Below are 20669 nucleotides of genomic sequence, written 5' to 3'. Positions count from 1 at the left end.
CGCGGCCCCGCGGGGGCAGCTCCCGGGCGGGCTCTGCCGCCGCTCCCCGCACCTGCCTCCTCTCCGCGGCCCCGCGGCGCTGCCCCGGCCTCGGGTCGGCCACTACGCCCGGGAGGGTCGGCACCCTCCGACACGGGGCTGGGGGGAGGCAACTGACACCTCTGGGAGATGCGGACCCTGCCCCATGCTCTGCGCTGGTGAGACCTCACTGGAGTACTGTGTCCAGATGTGGAGTCCTCAGTACAGCACAGGCAGGGACTTGTTGGAGCGTGTCCAGAGGAGGGCCACAGAAATGATCCCAGGGATTGAACACCTCCCCTACGAGGACAGGCTGAGAGCTGGCGCTGTTCAGCCTGGAGAAAAGAAGGCTGTGAGGTGACCTGATAACAGCCTTTCAGTATCTGAAGAGGAGCTACAAGAAAGAAGAGGACAGACTCTTTAGCTGGGTCCATTGTGACAGGACAAGGGGAAACGCTTTCAAACTAAAAGAGAGGAGATTTAGATTGGATATAAGGAAGAAGCTTTTTACAGTCAGGGTGCTGAGGCACTGTAGAGGTTGCCCAGAGAGGTGGTGGATGCTGCGTCCCTGGAGACACTCACGGTCAGGCTGGATGGGGCTGTGAGCAACCTGATCTACCTGTGGGTGTCCCTGTTCACTGCATGGGGTGGACCCGATGGCCTTTAAGGGTCCCTTCCAACTCAAACGATTCTGTGCTCAGAAAACAAAAACCTATCCTGTCTGTCCATCCCCAGACAGGGCATGTGACAGCAGACTGTAAGCACTGCCTGGCCCCTGGAACGCGGCTTGAAGCATGACTCCAGGAACTGGAGAAGGATACTTCTGCCCAACAACTGCACTGCTGGAACTTGTTTGCATATTAAAACAAATCAGCATGCTTTTCTCTGGTTGTATGGAGGGGAGTGGGATGGAAGCTCTACACTAACAAAAGGATTGCCTACACAGAGCACCCTCTTCACACTGGGCTTTCTCACTGACCATCCACCAGCTCAGCCAACAGGGTATTTTGTGCTTTGCTTGGGGTTTTGTTTATTTTCCATTTTGGCCGCATTTCCCCACAATAAAAGCAGCCTTTGACATGAGTACAACATTTAAGGACGTGCATCTCCTGTTGCTCTCTGGCTGCATCCCTGTGCATCCCTGCCTTGTTCTGTTACGCTTGTGCTTCTACTTATCTAACAACTGTTTCCCTGTTCTGTAAGTTACTTGTAGCTCTGTGCCAACATCCTTTCTCTGTAGTCTCCCCAAAGGTTCAATTATCTGCCTCTTGCTCCTTCCCTTTTTTCTTCTCATGTAACTTTCATGTTAACACCAATTACCAGCCCCGCACCAAGTGCACCATTGCTAACCCTGGTGACTGCAGGGCCTCCCTCCTGCCCATAGCCACGTTCCCAAGCACAATCCCTGACTTCATTTCAACATTTGTAAATGAAACGGCTCAAGGGCAGAAGCGCTTCTAACAGAAAGGGCAGTTCTGAAGATGCTCTTGGCTTTTTGGTGCTGGACTCCAAACGCATTGCTGATGGGCTACGCAAGTAAGATCCCTCCTGATGCTTTACAACACAGCAGCAGAATCCGCGTGACTCCTCAATTAAACTGTTGGCAAAAGCATCTTCTTGACCACTAAAGTTGCACTGATACAGCGAGTTTTGCTCACGCAGCTACATTAATCAGCAGCACAACTGTTACCAATCCTGTTATGCTACCAACACTTGTGTGAGTACCATGCAGGTGACCAACAGGTGTGACTGCCATCAACATCAGTCACACGACTGTCTTCCTACAGCTCCACTATCTGGGTGGGAAACCTCATCCACGCTTCTATCTTTTCACAGCATAACTCTTTCTTCATAGGTCTCAAGCCCTAGCTGTCCAGACAAAATGGCATAGAAATGGCCTGGCCTTCCTTTTCAGCCACGAGGAGGACATTTTGGAGTGACCTTAGACACGAACGTCACCAAGTGCCTCAAGGAACACGTCCTTGCTACCCATCCTGCCATGGAAATGGGCCTCAGTTGCTTTCTGCGCCTCAGAACTCTCTCTCAATATTCACAGCACATTTGCACTTCCAGAAAAAAAAAAAAAAAAAAAAAAAACCTAGTTCAAGGTGAGATCTTTCAAAAAGACTTTTCAGGATTTATCAGAATGAGAGATGCATCTAAGTCTGTAATCATTTTGGACATCCGCCTCTTCAAATCTGACTATAATTTTGCCTGACCCTCCTTTCCATTCTTAAAAACACCAGGACTTGCTTTATAGTTAAAGCGATCGTGCTCCTCACCCTCCTGTTGCAAGAAGCTCCAAAGATGTGGCACGCTCATTTTATTACAGACACCACGGAGCGTAAAGCCAAACAGCTTCCCCTGGGACGATGCTGAGCAGACCTCTCCCCACCCAAACTAGCACTGAAAGGAAAAAGCGTTTTACTGAGCAGTCTGGGAGTGACTCACTGCTGAGATAAACGTTTACAGTGAAAGACAGTCAGTTTGATCCCTGAATCAACACAGGAGAATTCAGCATATCCTGTATGTGCTTCACCAGGGTAAATCCAGAGCTTTTTATTCAAGTTGAACCCATTTCAGCAATTAAACCCTTCCTGACCGAGCAGTTAAGATTTCTGTGCTTTGACATTGAAACGCTAGCATGTAGAAAGCCTCTGTGGGCTTTCTGAATTAAAGCAGGTAATCCCTATTTACACATTTGTAATTTGTCCACGATCCAACAGCATCGTAATTGGTAAAACATGCAATTTAGTCAGTGTAAGTGAATGCTCAGCCCTATTGAGGGCCTTGTTTGTGAAGCTGCACTTTGAGCTCACTTGAAGCACAGCCACGCTGCCTCATGCTCAAAGACATCCTTTCTGCAAATAGTTAATTTGGTACTACATGGGCCGGATCAGAAGTCCGTCCCCACTACTCTCACATACTAAGTCGTGCCAGAAGCATTTTCCCCCAGAAGGTTAAATTCCTCCATGTTTCAAAGAAAACCCTAAAGATGTGATGCGACCTAAGAATTGAAACTATTTTTGTTCCTTACACTGTAAATCCTATGAATGCAGTCATCAGAAGGAATTGCTGCACTTTCAGCTCTCGTCCCTTCTACAAAGCATCTGAGTGCGTTTTAGTACACATGCTAACAATGTACTTCTCCAGGTAGACTTGCAAGTTTAAGAACTGCCCTTTAAGGAGGCAAAGCATTTCTTACAACTTAGGCATACGACAGCAAAATGATGCGAAAAATAGTAAAAGAAAAATCTTAAAATGTCCCTTCTATGCAAATGAGCTGTTACGCTGCTTTGAATGAGGACAAAAGTGATATCTTTACTAGGATTTTGACTAAGCAGGCATGAATACGTTCCAGTGTAACAGAACTAGATGTATTTGTGAGCTGTAATTAAAAGTCTGAACAACATGGTTTTCCACGAACTGATCTAACGAAATGCACAAGATGTTGCTCCCAACTAGTCTCAAAAACAAGTGTCTCATTATTTACCAAGAATTACTTCCTGGCCTATGTACAGAGGCATTACAATTCCAGATTAAGTGCCCAGAGAGTCCATCCATACTGGCAAAATGTGTGTTTCTGAACACACAATTATGCAAGCAATTTAAGTGTAGCTATTGCATATGAGCATATATTCCTGTTATTTAGGTCCATTCCAAAAGCATCAATTATACCACAACTTGAGTGTAATTAAAAAAACATGAGTAAAAAAGCCAACCCACATAACCTCTTTTAGAAACCTTGCTGTGTAGGGTGAGCTGACACAGTATACATGCCTATAATAAAAGGAAAAAGTGCTGAAAAACTCCTACCAGTATTGCCTATATATATTAAAAAAAAAATCCTATCTCTAAAGGCACAAGGGACCATTAAATCATTTCCTGTTATTTCACATCATTATATTTCATTATGATCTAACATGTCAAGCCTAGTAACTTATTAAAACCAGTCATCTTTTCCAGAGGCTCAATCTTTTTTTTTAGTTTGAAGACAGAGAATTTGTTATCTCCACAAGTAGTTTGTCATAATGAAAGAAAAAGAACCATTTTTCTGATAAAATGTGTTTTTTTCTTTTTACATTGAATCTCCAGGGTCAAGCTACTGGTTCTTGCTCAGCTAAGATAAAGAGGCCTCTGGTAGTTCATCACCACTGTGCGTGTATATTAATCAGCCCTAATGAAATACAATATGAGCTCTTACACAACCTTTTCATCTCTGCTAAATCATCTTTAGTTCTGTGCCTTGCTCAATATTTCAACACCCTTTCTAAAATGCACGCACTCCTTCCTCGTCTAAGTAATGCTACACAACTTGTTTTCACCTTCTGCTCATGTTTCCCCTATGTACAACGCTTTTGCAGCCCGCTCCCCAATAAGCTCGTTTGTCCAGTTCCAACCCTTGATCCTTGACTGTCTCCATATTCCAAGAGTCAGCCATTTTAGAGATATGTTACAAATTCTTTGCACCTACATAACGTGGCACTTAGGTATATTGAAATGATACAAATCACACATTAATGTCAATTGACCAAAAAGCTCATCTTTGGAGCAAATGATTTTTTATTTCCCTACATAAAAATTGTGGAAGAAAATGGACTAACGTGGGTCTCAGAACCTTTTTCAGGAAACCACTAGGAAATGCCAAGAATGCCTTAAAAGGCAGTTGCTGGTAGTAGAAAGTACTTGACTTTTTAAAGCAGTTCTTGGCCTGAAGGTCCCCATTTGTTTTGGCAACATGAAAGCAACATTGCACATAATCACGTGATGTCACACAGAAAAAACACACACAATACCCTGCACTTCCGGCCCTTGGACAAACATTCAACCTTCCAAATAAAACGAATTTACAGATCAGCACTATTGTAATTTCTTCCCCCTACTCACCTCATATAGGAAAGGTTCATAACCTAACGACAGATGAAAAATAAAGTCCAAGACGTACTTTGATGCAGAAGTGACAGCAAATATTAGGAATGTTGCCAGTTCATTCTGTTCAGTCTTTCAAGTAATAAGAAATATTGGTAAGGAAGACAGGAAATTAAACATTTCCATCCTTCTTTCTCTTCCTTTCTTTGAATTTAAGTAGATAGATCTTGCTAAGTGGCTAATAATTTATTATGTAGCATTTTTTCAGACGTTGCCTTTCAGGACCTGTAATATATATTTTTTTATATTCTATCTTCAAACTGGTAGAATAGTATCTCACATACAAGCTTCCTTTAATTAGCTAGACTTATGTGAGAGAGTACTCATCAGCTAAGGGGTGAGGCTAAATTACTATCTGCATGGCATCGGCATCTAAGCTGTCCACGAATCAGTTTCTGAACTGGTTCATCATCTTCAGCTAAACTAGTCAGTGACAACACACTTTAAAAGAGCCCATTTTAGTAGTGGCTGAGCACCTAGATACAGATTGTCAGCCACCCACAATGAAGTTTGTCTATGATGAATGTGACTTCAAGAATACATGTGCCCAGTGAAAGCCACAGTATAGGACCATAAGGGATAGCAAGATTTCCAGCAGAGGGTACAGAAGTGAAGGAGGCTATATTCCTCATGTAGCAACCAGACATCTGCTCTTCAACCTCAATTTCAGTTACAGCTATGCAGCAGCTGAAGCAAAACCTGATCATGCCTTGTTGGTACATAACCATAGTATAGTTTAAAGCTACAAAGGCAGATACTACAGTGGCTAAGGAAGATGGTATATGCTTTCTATTATGAGCCTCCTGCATGAGTTAAGATGGGCTAGGCAAAAGGGGATGGGAAGATGACTCTTCATAGTGTGGTATCTCCCTCCCCCCAGCTATTCCAAACAAGAGTAGATACTGCTCATTCTTCCAGATGAGTTCCCTAAAATGTTATCTTTTTCCACCATATTAAAATCAGTCAGGTTTGTCCCAGCTAGGTTAGAAATAATCAAAGGGAAGCTATTTAAAAGTAGTTATATTGTAAAAGTTAGAGTTGGATGTCATACATCTTAGTACAAAATTTCTGTGCGAGGTCTTTTTCAAAGAAAATTTCCAGTTACATCCTGAATTACTTAGGTACCAAAACAGTAATCATTGAAAACATTTTAAAAGCTCTTTCTCACATAGGAAAAGGTGAGCAAAGCAATTCAGATCTTGAACTAGATCTTTCAGTGGTCATTAAGTTTACATTTCTGCTTTCTAATATGCTCCAAATAAAGTTTAAGACCAGTATACACCACTCCTTACACCACAGTTAGGAAAGTAAGAAAAAGTCATAAGAACGCTCCTGATGTATCAGTCTTCTGGTACTTTCTGGATCAGACTCAGCATGTGCGCATCAACAGACACAGCAACCTAATTTGGCATGTTAGGAATGGCTTGTGTATCACCGATGGATGTTATGACATTCCTAACTACAGATTTCTTCAAGCCTTCTGTTACTGGATGCCAGTAAACAGGCAACGTCCCATTCCTAAAACTATGATGCCAACTAAAACCTCAGCTTCAGCAGACTCGTAGTTCATTCTCTAAGCCATAGATTTTTGCTTTTAAGTATTTTAATTCTTCTTGAAGTTTACGGGTTAGCCTGTTTCCTTGCCGAACCTCATGTAGAATTGCAAGATCCTGGTCCGGTCCAATATTCAGAGTCACCTAAGAAGAAAAAAGAAAAACAGATTAAGACATTGTACAGAGTGCAATTGAGAGAGTACAATGAGTATATGAGGAAGAGAACTCTAAAAGAGACCCTCTGTAGCTAGCAAAGAGGATGCTTCAGCTAATGTCACTAGGCTAATGCATATCACCAACAGAAAGGTATTCCAGAACCAAAACATAGCAAAGCTTTTCATTCATTTGGATGCTACAGTACTGGTAAGGAAGAAATCTGAACAGAATATTATCAAGTTTACCATAATCTGCAGGGCTATTTTTTACTCCCTGCATTATTTAGAGAATAAAATGAGGTGAGTTAAAATAGTTATCTATTGATGTTTACTTAGCAGTATGTTTTTCCCCTGTTAGGAAAACATTTCATCATCTTTTGCTATGAGAACTAGAAGTGATCTAACTGTTGTGGCCAGCTTGCTGCCTTCTGAACTGCATACATTTCAAGGGCAGTTCAAGTACAGCTCCTAATCTCAGGTCAGGGCATATAGCTGATATTGAGCTGAACTGAGGCTGCTGGATAATCATAGTTCCTGATGGCAAACTAGAAAGGGTTGACATTTCCTGTCACCCTAGAACTGGATAGCATGCCAGCCCAGCCACATTCAACAGCACAGCAGCACAGACTTGGAAGCTGATCTCAAAGCCCTCTTTTCTCTTGACATTTTAGGGTGTCTCATTGCCACCATGTAGTTCTTGGCCAAAGATTTTAATACGCAGATTAGGACATTCAGTCACCTATAGTCATTTTGACCTCAATTGATAAGGAGGATTTAAGTATCAGGGAAGATTTCTAACAAGTATTTTATTCCGCTGCCCTCTTGTGGTTGGAAGTGTAAAGAGATTATGAACACAACTAAGAGCACATCCACAGTAACAAAATACACAGGTCTGTCGTAAAGATGTCATAGGCAATTCCTGTCTCTCCCACCCATATCTGTGGGAAGTTTAGCCCTTAAAAAACAAACAAAAAAACCCACAAAACAGTAAGCCCACAGTCAAACAAAAAAAAAAATCCAAGCCTCAATTCTCTGAATCGTATCTTACGTATCATAACTCAAACTCCAGACTACATCAAGTCTGTGGCTTCCCTTCTAAGCTGTACTGATGTTTGTCTGCACATCTAGAAGATGCATCTTATTTCAAAGTTACACAGCTTCAACTTCCAGTCATTGTTTCTGCTGTGATTTTTGCACTGTTGCAAATGATATATTTACAAAAATAACAAAATCCACAATACTTACATCAATATTCTACTAATATTCTATTTGGAATGAAACCAAACACTAGATAATCCAGAAAAAAAAAAAAACAAACACAACATATTCTTTGCAGAATGTTCTCCTGTATCAGTTCACTTTACTGCCTTCCAATTTTGAGACCGCTGAGTGAGCCAGAGATACAAGAACTTTGATAGCTAATACACGAACAGGACCATTCCTGGACAAACCTGATGCTTTACTGATTAATGATGACAAATCTTTTTTTTTTGCTTAATAATATACATAAGAAGGCAAGCTTTATCAAATAGTAATATCTAAACAACCACTTAGGAAAGAAATGTATTTTAACTCTAGGGAAACATTAATTTAAATACTGAGACTACACCTCTATTGGGTAAGCCCATAGTGATTAGCAATGAGCTATTACCTTAAAAAGCTGCTTCTCTACATCTCTCAGTTTCTGCCGAAGCTGTTTAATGTCATTCTTAAAGCCTTCCACTTCCATAGTACGACGTTTTTCCAAGGCCTCGTATCGTTGAGTCACCAGCTTCAGGCGCTTCCCCATCTTTTCTGAGCGTTTCTATAGAGATGAAAATTTGATGGGGTAACAGAATAGAGGCTGCAAGATCATCACATAGCTAGTAGATGATTACAGACTAATTACCTTAAAGAGTTCTCTGCCAGCATCTCTCTCTTCACAAATCCTAGCCAGCTCACTTTCCAGGGCGATACACTGTTCTCTGTACATGTTTGATAGTTGCTGTTCCTGCATGAGTTCTTCTTGCAGTGACTAAAATACAGAAGGAACAGAAACAACTCAGAAGACAGCGCCCACAATGTTTCCCCTGCTCTAGAAAAACAAGCGTTACGGATAGATAGCCTGACAGGCAAACAACAATAACTGAAACCAAAGCTAATGAAGTAACTAGGTTAGGACTCCTTCCACAATATTGCAATGCCACTTCCATTACCGACACCTTTTAATTAGGTGATCGGTTCTGCGTGACGGTTCAAAGAACTTTCTCCTCTTTCACTTAGACATACTATTTGATTATAGTGCTGCAGTTCTCCTTTTCACAGCTACTTGCCCAATACTGCATTTCAGCAGAATCTGCATTCAGCAGTAGATGAAAACAATTCCTTATTGTCTATTTATTTTCTACATCCTTATTGCCTCTTTGTCCACTTCAGATCTCTCAGTTTTGTGCTGGAAGTGTATTAGAAGTGGAAGAAAAATCCAGACTACTACTAAGAGCTAAGGAACACCAACTGAAAGGACTGTTCTCTCCTGACAACACGGACAAAGTCAGACATCACATTCTAAGTCCATTAACTGAAAACACACAAAAAAAGTGCAACAAGCAAGCTAAGAACCGTTGGCCCATACATCATGTGATTTGTAGAAGTAGAGATTTGCTTTGGGTGTAAAAAAAGCAATAGTGGAACGCTACCATAAATCCTAACTACATATTTTACCTGAAATTAAATATAATACTGAGGCAGGAGAGTTGTAGTATTAAGTATTTTTAAACACATTAGTGTCAGCAACAATGCAACTTAGAGCAAGCCAGTACAGCTTTGAAACAACTACTTACTGCTTATCTTGGCAAGAACCAGTCTTGCAATTTTGGAAAGACTGCTGGAGGGCCTCTCCCTGGGACAAAAAAAAATTACCTTTACTCCTCTACTGTGGGGTTTCCCAGCTTCATGATCTGCTTGAAGCATCTTGGTGTCTCTCTGCTTCTTCTCTCTTTCCGGCTCCCTGCCGATAAGCTGATCCGAATCTTTGTCAATCTTCCTCAGCAGACTGTCCTTCTCTACCATCCACGCTTTCTCACTGGCTCGAACATCAAACTTCAGCTGGAGAAAGTCACGGGTACTCTCATATAAGAGATTTTGAGTCTTGTTGAGTCTATAAAAAGGGGATCCAAGAGGTTTTAGTTCATTTCTTCCCTAGTTCCTACCCTAATTGCCCTAGTCTTCATTGCAAGTTAGAAGAAAGCAGAGAACAAAAAGACAGGCATTTTCCTAGCATACTTAGCTCTTCTCACCTAATGAAGGAAGTCATATTCTTCCTACATGAAACAGTATTTTTCGTATGTTGACTATTCCATCTACTTCCACATATTGTCAAAGCCAATGGCTGCATAATGTGCTTTTCTGCCTTCTGCAGCACGCAACATATTGAAAGCCAACACGGTTTTGTTGTTCCCCCTCTTCTCATCTCATGACTACATTACATCATGGCCATTCTCTCACACTCACTTATCTGTTAAAGTTTTAATCTTGTCCTGGTCTCTCTGGTGCTGGACCTGGGCTTCTTCCATGTGAATCCGCCTGTCCTCTAGTAATGCCTGAAGCTGTTCCTTGGATAAGCGTGTCTGTTCTTCTATCTGAGCTTGCAGGGCCTCCACCTGAATAGGCATGTAAAGACGTTATCGAGGAAGTTCTCACAACAAGCAATGCTCCTGACATTCCAAGTTCCTTTTAAATTCCAGAATTTGAGCCAAAGACTCTACCTGATAGTAACTTCTAGAGTTCTAACTTCTCGTTTTTAGTTTTTGTTGTAATGTTAACTACTTTGAATAACTAAAACATTTTAAGAAAAAAAAATCATGCACATAAGCAAGACAGGGAGATTATAAACAGCAGCAATAGACAGAAGATACCGGGAAGATTTAAACTGCACGCAGGATGTGACAAATCCTGTGGAATATGCAAACAGACTTCTGCCTCTATGCTATCAGCTTCCAATGAAACAGTGATCATTAACCCAAATTCTAGAAGGGCAGCAAGTCCATACATCTTGAAGAAAAAAAAAACTGCTCAATGAAGCATTGAACGTAAACAAAATGAGTGAAGAAGAGAGATAAAAAGAGTCTTGATCTAGCGCATATGGTCAGGGAGACGAACTGGAACAAGTAATTGAAAAATATGCATCTTGTCCATGTGGGAAAATGTGAAATTTTTACGCGCTATTTGAAAAAAACTTCAATTACAAATTCTGTTTTTAAAGGCACCACATTCAAGTAGGCTTTACTGGAGCATCTGCTTATGTAAAGCTCCCAGAATCAGACCCAAGTTCTTAAATCTAAGCTATTCGTCACAAAGAAATGGTTAGGAAAACTGATAGAAAGTGGGCATCAGTAGTAAGAGGTGGGGACTAACAGAATTGGTGTGTATGTATCTTATGTAGGCAGACAGAATATTTGTCCATCATTTTCCTGGATAGGCAGGAAATATGTCCTGTGGTTAGCAAACTATTTTACCTGAAGTAGAAGCGTTTGGTTGTCTCTCTGATATCTCTCAGGACTTTCATGTATGTCTCCTTTTCCTGCTTGTTTTGAAGTGCTCCTCTTGGTGCCTATTTGCAGAAATCAAGAAGAAGTGGAAAAGCCTTCTCCAACGTACCTGCAATACCTTTCCAAGCACAAAATACTGTATGTGCTAGATGGCTTACAAGATCAGGAAAAAGCATGCAACTGCTACAGTCTCAAGGACTTCCGGAAGAGATAACAGGATAGAAAAATGTTCCAGAGCTTGTGGTGATTGTATGTCATTGTCCACACTCTCACAACTCAATATTTAGGCAACACACTGATTTTCTTGACATATACAGAAAGAGAACATAGCATATTTTCTTAAATAAATGGTGAAGAAGCATAATATACAGCTGCATGACTGTCAAATCTTGGGCAAGTTTTGAGCTTGTGAGCTCATTTCAGGCAATTTGGAAATGGTAGTTCTTTCAAAATAGAAAATCTGCAAGTGGACACACACATCCAAACTACTGTTTACATTAAAGGCAAGCAGAGCACCACATCATGGAATGGATATGGGTGGCTGTCCAGTTGCTACCTGCACAGTTCCAGAACAGTCATTCCACAGTCATACCAGCTTCTTCCTTAGCTGAGCAGATGACAAGCATGAGAACCAGCTCAGGTTATTTTAAAGGATTTTGAAGGGAAGCCTAGAGTAGAACATGTGTAAGGATGCACATATGGATACATTTAGGAAACTTACTGGAAGCATAACAAAGTATTCGCAGTAAATAATTATTTTGGTACATTGGATAAACCACAGAGAAACAAGTATCAATTGCTGAGCTGCTGTTAGATCATCTTGGTGCGGTACCTGTTCTAGAACTGTCATTTCCTTCATGTGAATCTCTGGATTTAGCTGGCCTTTGCAGAACAGTAACCTACAGAAACAAGATTAGGTAGCTCAACAATCTTGACTTGCCATGACTAAGAACAAATCTTAAAGAGAGAACTGAGATATCCAAGACAACAGCATTACCTGATCTCTACCACCAGAAAAGGAACACATTCACAAGTGTAACACCTATGTTAAAAAGAAGTTGCCTTAACAATGGCTGAGTTTTGCCATTTCTGCCTTTCTTTTTTCCAAATCAACTGGAAAGTAATCCTGCCTTTGCTGGCTTCACTAGGGTGAAAATCAGCATCTTCAACAGGAAAAAGAACATTTTGGGGGCAGACGAGAAGAGAGAAGGTGAAAATGAAAATTATGTTATTTTCTTCACTCATACTCCTCTTAGCAGCCCAAAGAAACATGAAGCATCATTTATCAGCGCATTCACTCAAGCTATTAAACAAGCCTGTGAAAAAAAGCCCATACAGCTATTAACTCAAACCACCTGTTGAACAGAAGGCCACTTAAAAATAGGAGGCCAAGAGGGGACAGGTTATAACCCCAGTGTTTATCTCAAGGCAGATATTATGAGGGCTGCTCCAAAAGTAATGCCCCCTATTTTAATATGTTAGCTCACAACATCAGAGGCAGATATTGGTGATATGGCAGTAGAGGTTGAACCTCCCACTAATATCCATTATATTTTGTTGCTGTGTAATAGATGGCAGCAGAGAGACAGTCTAGCAAAATGGTGTCCAACATGGAAGTGCACATGAAGCAAAGGTGTGTCACTGAATTCCTCCATGTGGAGAAAAATGGCACACACTCACATTTTCCAATAACTGCTGAACGCTTATGGAGGCCAAAGAGTGGATGTGAGCACAGTGAGGCAGTGGGTGGTGTGTTTCAGTAGTGGTGATAGTGCCATGAAAGACAAGTCATGTTCTAGACAGCCACACATGGCTGTCACACCATGATACGAAGAGTGTTTCAATCAGCTCATCCACGTGAACTGGCCAGTTATGGCCAGGGAACTGTGTTGGAGTTGAGTATCGGCTTCAAACCACGGGAGACAATGCTGGCAACACTGGAATATCACAAAGTTTGCACCAGGTGAGCCCAACGAATGCTCACACAGGAACAGAAAGAACACCATATGCAAGTTTGTCAGGACCTATTGAAGCAATATTAGGCTGAAGTTGATCCAGTCCTGGATCACATCATTATGCGTGACAAGACATAGGGTCACCACTATGAGCCAGAGTCAAAATGACAGTCCATAGAGTGATGACAGATGAATTCCCCATCGAAGAAAAAAATTTAAGATGCAGAACTCAACAGGTAAAGTGATGTGCAGTGTCTTCTGGGACAAAATGATCTTTCTGGATTTCCTGGAACTCGAACAAACCACCAACTCTGACGCCTACATCACAATACTAAGATGAAGGCTTGAAATTCCAAAGTCAGGCCAGAGAAGAAAACATTGCTCTTGTAAAACAATAATGCCAGGCCCCATACCAGTTTGAAGACCATGGATCACATTGACAGTCTTGGCTGGACTGTCCTGCTGCACCAACTGTACAGTATGAATTTGTCACCTTCTGACTTTCATCTGCCTGGATGGACTGTGTGGGCAACACTTTCCTAGCAACAATACTGTCGTAACAGCTGTGAAACAGTGGGTCATCTCTGCTGCTGCACATTTTTCCAAATTCAGCATGCAGGCTCTTGTTCATCACTGGTGAAAATGCAAAGCTAACAGAGGTGCCTATGCCGAAAAATAGTGTTTTGTAGCTGAGAATTTGCTCTATAAAATAGTGTTATTGCATTCTTTGTATCTGCTGTAGTTTCCATGGAAATAAATAGGAGGCATTATTTTCAGAGCAATCTATGTATATAACAGGTCTAACTTTAGAGACATACTTATTATGGAATTTTAAAGCTACTGCAAGATGTTTGCACTGCTTGAGCAGTGCAGAGCAACCACAAAGAATTCAGGGATCCAGCCCTTTTCCCCATACCTTATACAAAGAGAAATCCTGACATTCCATCCTACTCTGCATATCTGAATCATGCATGGCTTTCTTGACAAGTCGGTTCAGCTACGCTGCTTTTCATATGCATTGCCACATAATTAGTTTGACATTATTTCTGTCATGTGCAACACAATATTGCCTAGAGAGGGTGGTTGTTCTGCAGTCCCCTGCCCAGGAAACAATAACAGCAACCTTAACACTGCTGTACCCTTTACAGAGGTCTGAAATGCTACTTCACTGCGATATTCCAAGACATTTGATCTTCAAACAGCACACCTACTGATTTTCTGCACTTCCTTCTGTCTTTGTGCTCTTCTCTCCAGCTTCTCAATAACCACTTGCCAGATGGATTCAGACCCCTAGCAGACATTTAGGAGGTTCATCTTGAGGTATAATTTGAAGGTAGAAGGGGCTGATGGTAACAGGACCTAGCTCCAGCGTGTTTGCTCCTACTTACCTGTCAGCAGCTACACTAAAGCCTGATGTTGCTGAAGAGATACAGATTCCTCCCCCTTTGGGGCTTAGCAACTTTTGACTTGTGGGACAGATCTGGTCTGTGGTCAGCCTTTAGGGTACACATCTTCATGTTACAACTAGAAGCACAGCTCCACAGAAAAATTGAACTTGCCTTATGTGGCGGCTCTTTGTGAAAATACGTAACTTCTCCTGCATCTGTTCCCACTAAAGCCAGAAGATGTTGAATTTTTTTCCTATCCTCCAATTCCCTGGAATGAAAAGAAATGGATCAGCATGTTACTGTTGTTAAATGCATCAATACAGTGTGACACACCATCTTCCCACCTTACTCATTAAAATCTCCAAGGGTTCCAAATTGTCAAGTTCTTGAGAATACTTCTTTAACAAGCTCCCTAAGACATCACTGATGTTGTACATAAAATAAAAAAAACACCAATTCTGTTGGCACTGAGAAGAGCTCTTCTTTTCAAATACAAGGCTGATAACACATGGTAGTAAAGAATCTGCATTCCAAAGTGATGATCTATATAAAAACCTTCATTCAGTGGATTGTAAGTACCCATTGTTTTTTAAAGTAAACTAGATTGAGGGTTGTATCAGATTTCCGTCACACTCCCAAGAGATGCCAAAGCACACTAACACAGGTTTTTTTTTTCAACTTAAGTTCTTAAAGCTTTAACAGAAAACTTGATATCACCCACAGTGGCTCCTTTGCCACTGGCAGCTAGTCTAGTACAACTAAATGGAATTAAAAAGAAGAGGCTGCCAACATGATCCCTGAATTGGGGGAAGATATTTGCTCTGGTCTGTGTATTCTACTTGAGCTTAAGTGTTTTTAACACTCAAAGGTAAATTTTGCCAGGCAGTTACAAGGCCGATGCAAATCAGAACCTCCCCAAAGTGGTAACTTCAGATTCAAATGTGAATCTATGTTCAACTTCTACTTCTTTTCCTAGTACTGGAATAGGAAGAAAAATGACTGGAAATATATTTAGCAGCTCAACAAGATTGCGCTCCACCTCCAAGACTGGTGTGATTTCATAGAAACCCTCCCTGGGAGGTCTGAATACTCCAGATCTGGATGAAAACAAGAAGGATGCATGCAGTTGCTACTGCCAGTGACCCAGCCCACTATCCAGACAGCACACCTGATTTTCAGCCGGTCATTCTCAGAGTAAAGACGGAGCACGTGTTCCCTCTCCTGGAAGAGGTAGACTTGCATGTCACTCAAAGCCTTTTGCAACTCTGCAATCTCCTCTTCTCGCTGACGTACTTCCCATTGCAATTTGTGCTAGGTAAAGAGAACGAGGTACTTTCAGTGAGCACTGGGCAACAATTAAAAACTACATACTGCATGTGCCAGATCCTGAGTTTGTAAGTGGCATGTTAAACTGTCAGTTTGAGTGAGTTATGATCTCCTCTTACACCATTTGACCAGATAAGGGCAGGTTTGAGAAATTATTGAACAGGTTTCAATAAGGAGCTCAGGGTTGCTATTGTCACTGTCACTATACAACAACAGTAAAAGGGCTTATGTTAGGGTCTCCCATTTTGAACGGTTGCACTTATGCACCAATGGCCAGAGCAGTGTAGGTGAGAGGAGTGACATCAGCAAAAACCCTAGCAAAGCCTGTGTAATAGTTTTCATTCATTCTTAAAAGGAGTTACAGGAGGATAAACATTAAAAAGTTTATACAACTTAGTAGTGAAAAAAATGTTCAGTTACAAAGTTTCATCAATGATTTTCTGCCTGGCGCAGAAAATAAGCAAGCCCTTCAGAAGACTATTCCTATTGGACAGATGGCCCTATTTTAGAATCTGTTCTCTCTTTTCCCTATATATTAAATTAGTTTGGATGTTTGAGGGCTTTCAGGCCACTTCAGGCATCATCAGTACTTGGGGAGGCTCTGCAGTCCCCTCACAAGTGACCATTCTGTTCCCAGAGGGTTAATCAAAATGAGAAAGATGACAGACAGACATATGCATGCTGTTAAGACGTAAGAGAATACTGAAGTTAAAGGAAGACTTTTCTCCTCAAATGAAAAGATTCTCAAGTATTGGAATTATTTTTTTTAAATCAAGTAAAGCTCTTTTCCTAACCTGTTCATCGTATGTTTCTTTGTATCTCTCCAGCCTTTTTACCAAGTCCTCATGCTCCTCATCAAAGTCGGCAATCTTCTTGCGGTAGTATTCCAGCAGCTCCCGGGAAGGGCGAAGGAAGGCCAGGCGTTCATTGATTGAAGGGAGAGGAGTAGAGTCCCCCTGACTCTGAGGCTGAGAACTGGAGTACCTGGATGAGCTGTGGGGGGTTGCCAGCCTGGACGGAAATATTTTCTAATAGCATGCAAGCTTCAAACAATAAAATAAACCATTTTTAAGTTAAAAATAGGAGATTTTTGCTTTTAACTGACTCAAATTTAAACACATTAGCTTGTCTGTGCTTCAAGTGTCAACAGAAAAACAGCACTTAAGAGAACCAAGAGCTTCATTCACTAAAGAACAGCTGGCAGATTTGGGACACTGTGGAGATGGGGGCAACTTATGGAAAAAGGGAGAAAGACAAAATCGTTAAGGAAGGGAAGTCTCACGGCTCATTTAGGGAAGGTGAATTTGAAAGGAAGAGAAGGTGGTAAGAAGAGGAGGAGAGATGAAGGAGGACAAAAGCTTTTCTTTTGCAATTACAAGTAGCAACGGCTATAAGATAAACAGACAACCTTTGATAGTCTCTATCTGATATATGGAGAAAAAACACTTCCTAAAGTGTTTTTGATTTCACTGACTTTTCATTAAAGATAATAATTTCAGGTTAGCTGATGCCCAAGCCATCATAACTTTAGATGAAGGATGAGGACTCTACGTGGTTTTCATTCTGGTGTTACCCACAGTTCGTCCACCCTTGACAATGAAATTGAAAACTATGATTTATTGACTTTACTACATAAATTGAATCGAGGACTCAGTTGCCAAAGTCATTAATTCCTGGCACTCTAGCACGGCAATAATCATTAGCAAAAGATTACTTCCGGTAGGAACTTCTCCACGTTAAGCAACACGCTTGTAAAAATAAATAGCAGCCACCCAGGGCAGCCCCCACAGTACCTTCTGGAGCGCGGGGAGAGCCCCGCCGAACCGCCCGTTGCACTCATGGAGACCGCCACTCGTCACCCTCCACCACTCAAACACAGGAGTGGCCCGCCGCCTGCCGCCTCTGCCAATTACGAGCAGCCTTCCACGCGGCGCCGGCCTCCTCTACCAATTGGCACTCGCGACACGGACCGCACGCGTTCCGCGATGGCGCCTCTGGGAGTTGTAGTCCTGGAAGGGATCACTGCGCGTGCGCGGCGGCTGCGGGGCCTGCAGAGGGAGGAGGAGCGCTCAGCTCCAGCTGGGGTTATGGTGTTTGTAGGGCTGTGGTTTGGGTTCCCGTGAAACAACGAGAGCTTGTTGCCAGAACTCACTTCATGAACAGTAGCAACGACAGCATGCCATTCTCCTATGGAAATAAACCGACTGACACACAGGAGTTAGGAACCAGTCACAGGGGTTAGGAATCAAGATTCACTGTTTCAAGCAACACCTGAATATCCAAGTGTATTATTTTACATCATCTAGGTGCTTTTCAGACTCTTCCTTCCCCCATGTATCTCCCCATACCCAGCAGTCCTTCTTATCATTGATGCAATGCAGCACTTCCTAATCTAGCTACCATGTGTGCTAGAAAATAAACCTAGGCTTACTTCCAAAGCTATGAAGTTCTTTTTCAAAGCAATTTTCTTAATAAACTCAGAAGAGAGCAAGATAGTGGTGGATAATTCTCTGGATGAAGGCCAGCAGAGGCTGTGCTCCCCACCTCATGTAAAACAGTTGAACATTCTGTATGAGAGGTGTAAGTCCCCTCAGTTCCTCCTTGCATTGTTGTGGGACTTCCTGTGTTCCATTTTGTGCATCTTGTTCCATCACTGCACACCACTGAAAAGAGTTTGGCCCCATCCAGTTGATTCCTACGTTTTAGATTTTTTTATAAAAAATTATGAGCTCCCTTCTCAGTCTTCTCCAGGCTGGAGTGTCCCAAGTCTCTCAGTATTTCCACATACAAGGGATATACCAGGCTCCTCATAATCTTTATGTCTCTCTTTTGGACTCTCACTAGATGTTCCCTATTTTTTTTTTTTTTTTTTTGTACTGGGGAGCCAAGAATTGGACACAGTACTTCAGATGTGGCCTCACCAGGGCAGAGTAGAGGGAAGAATCACCTTCCTCAACCTGCTGGGCATGCTCTTTTTAATGCATCCCAAGATACCACTGGCCTCCTTGGCCACAAGGGCACACTGCTGGCTCATGGCCAACCTGTTGTCCACCAGAACACTGAGGTCCTTCTCCACAGAGCTCCCCTCCAGCAGCTCAGCCCCTAACCTGTACTGATGCATGCAGTTATTCCTCTCCAGGTGCAAGACTCTACACCTGCATTTATAAAACCTCACCCAACCTTCCAGCCTGTCTAGGTCTTGTTGAATAGCAGCACAGCATTCTGCTGGGTCAGCCACTCCTCTCAGCTTTGTATCATTAGCAAACTTGCAGAGGGTGGACTCTATCTCTTCTTCCAGATCACTGATGAAGATATTAAACAAGATTTTCCCAAATCTTCCCAGACTCTTTCAAGCCATACCTGCTGAAACTCTCTCACCAAAGCACAGAAATGAACTTTGAACAGCCTAGAAGGAAAACAATGGGCTATTCTCACAACAAAAGTTTGGCATGGTTTCGGAGCTTTTCAGCATGCCGCTTTTTTTTCTACATAGTATTCCTGGCTGAGTCACTGCTTATCTTGGAAATGGAGCATGTTGGCAATTCAGATGTTTGGAACAGTCTCTATGCAAAAATAATCTGGTACTGCTATGAAAAAAAATTGTCAGGACTATGGAGAAACACAATTTCTAGCAGCTGGTGGGGGAACATCTGCACTCCACATGCTCTTAGTCATAAAAATATCAATCATCCATGTCCAGAGCCCCCTGGAGAAATATAGTGAGCCATTGCAACAACACAATATCCACTGCTAGGTTCACTTGATGTTTTATAAGATTGGCTAGCTCTTATAAATTGTCAAAATTGACCATTTGCTTCCAAGCCATTTGTTTCCCGCATGTAAAATGGGGGCACCACCTCCTCAATCTAGCAGGGAAACACTGCAGGTAAGTGCACTGATCTGTCTGAAGTAGATAGTGTGAACCCGGAGGGAGCAGAACGAAATTACTTTTTCTAGGACTGAAATGGTACACTGGGATCAAGGCTGCGCCTGAGTATTAAACAACGAGAATAAACAGAGAGCTCCCTTTCAAAGCACGTGTTGTAATGGGTGCGAACTCGAGGTACCAGAGTCCCCGCGGGATGACGCCCGGGCCGCCGATCCCTAAACGGGACCCACTCCTCCCCCGCCCCAGGGCCCAACAGCCCAACGGCCGCGAGGGGCCCGGCCTGAAGGGGGCGGAGCTCCCGGCCTTCCTCCTGACGTCCGGCTCAGACAATGGGCGAAACGGCCCTTCAGCACCGGAAGTGAATGGTCTCAGTATCGCTGCACATTCCTCCGCGCCGGAAGTGGAGGCGGCCCCCTTCCCCACTGGACCCCAGGTCCCCTCCCTCGGCCGCCCACGGAGCCACGCCGCACGGTTCCCTTAGAGGCGCCTGGCCGAGCGCTTTCCTTCTCGGTTCCTCCGGAGCACCGTCCCCGCGAGCGGGCGGGGACGGCAGGCGGCCGTCCCCTCGGCGCTGGTGGCCGGCTGGAGACGAGTGGGGCGGAGGGACTATTTTTTGGGTCGGAAGACAACAACAGCGTCGGCTTCCGGGGGAGGGCTGAAAAGAGGCCGCGTAACTTCCGGACGAGCTGGAACGCGAGCCAGAGGGGCTCGGCGCGGGGGGAGCTAGCCCCTTGGGACGGGGCGACGACACTCGGCAGGAGCCGCCCCGCGGGCCAGCGGGCCGCGCCACCCTCCCCCCTTGCCCCGCCCCGGCCTGCCCTGTCCGGCCCTGCCCTGCCTGGCCCTGCCCTGCTTCTGCCTTGCTACGGCCGCCGGAGGATGCGCCTCGGCCGCCGGCCCTGCCCCACCGGCCGCCCCTGAGGGCCGCCC

General features: G+C 43.1%; 2 protein-coding genes and 1 long non-coding RNA gene across 5 annotated transcripts in view; 2 read left to right on the top strand and 1 right to left on the bottom strand.

The window, feature by feature from the left end:
- Window positions 1-3983, top strand: part of LOC110395339 — a 4504-nt gene extending 521 nt beyond the window's left edge. The window contains exon 2 of the long non-coding RNA XR_002436346.1: window positions 1874-3983. This is a non-coding gene — a long non-coding RNA (uncharacterized LOC110395339). The remainder of the gene's footprint in view (window positions 1-1873) is intronic.
- CCDC77 (coiled-coil domain containing 77) lies at window positions 4542-20002 on the bottom strand. Of its 3 annotated transcripts, none has more exons than XM_021389507.1 (12): window positions 19918-20002; window positions 17644-18121; window positions 16645-16861; window positions 15693-15835; window positions 14696-14792; window positions 12014-12080; window positions 11149-11243; window positions 10145-10293; window positions 9554-9791; window positions 8544-8669; window positions 8307-8459; window positions 6498-6644 (listed from the first exon to the last, which is right to left on the bottom strand). In XM_021389507.1, the coding sequence occupies exons 2-12, from the start codon at window positions 17688-17690 to the stop codon at window positions 6498-6500; spliced, it is 1479 nt and encodes a 492-aa protein (XP_021245182.1). In that variant the 5' UTR covers window positions 17691-18121; window positions 19918-20002. The 3 variants fall into 3 exon arrangements, with proteins under 3 accessions (XP_021245198.1, XP_021245182.1, XP_021245191.1); XM_021389516.1 differs by lacking the exon at window positions 19918-20002 and having other exon boundaries at window positions 17644-17898; window positions 18003-18622; XM_021389523.1 differs by lacking the exon at window positions 19918-20002 and having other exon boundaries at window positions 4542-6644; window positions 17644-17690.
- Window positions 19933-20669, top strand: part of KDM5A (lysine demethylase 5A) — a 52268-nt gene continuing 51531 nt past the window's right edge. Inside the window, exon 1 of the mRNA XM_021395977.1 lies at window positions 19933-20210. Coding sequence (XP_021251652.1) covers window positions 19933-20210 — 278 coding nt within the window. The remainder of the gene's footprint in view (window positions 20211-20669) is intronic.

The sequence above is a fragment of the Numida meleagris genome, chromosome 1 (assembly GCF_002078875.1).
Source record: "Numida meleagris isolate 19003 breed g44 Domestic line chromosome 1, NumMel1.0, whole genome shotgun sequence".
Lineage (NCBI taxonomy): Eukaryota > Metazoa > Chordata > Aves > Galliformes > Numididae > Numida > Numida meleagris.
The sequence above is the reverse complement of the archived record's forward strand: the minus strand, read 5'-3'. Positions and strand labels throughout refer to the sequence as shown.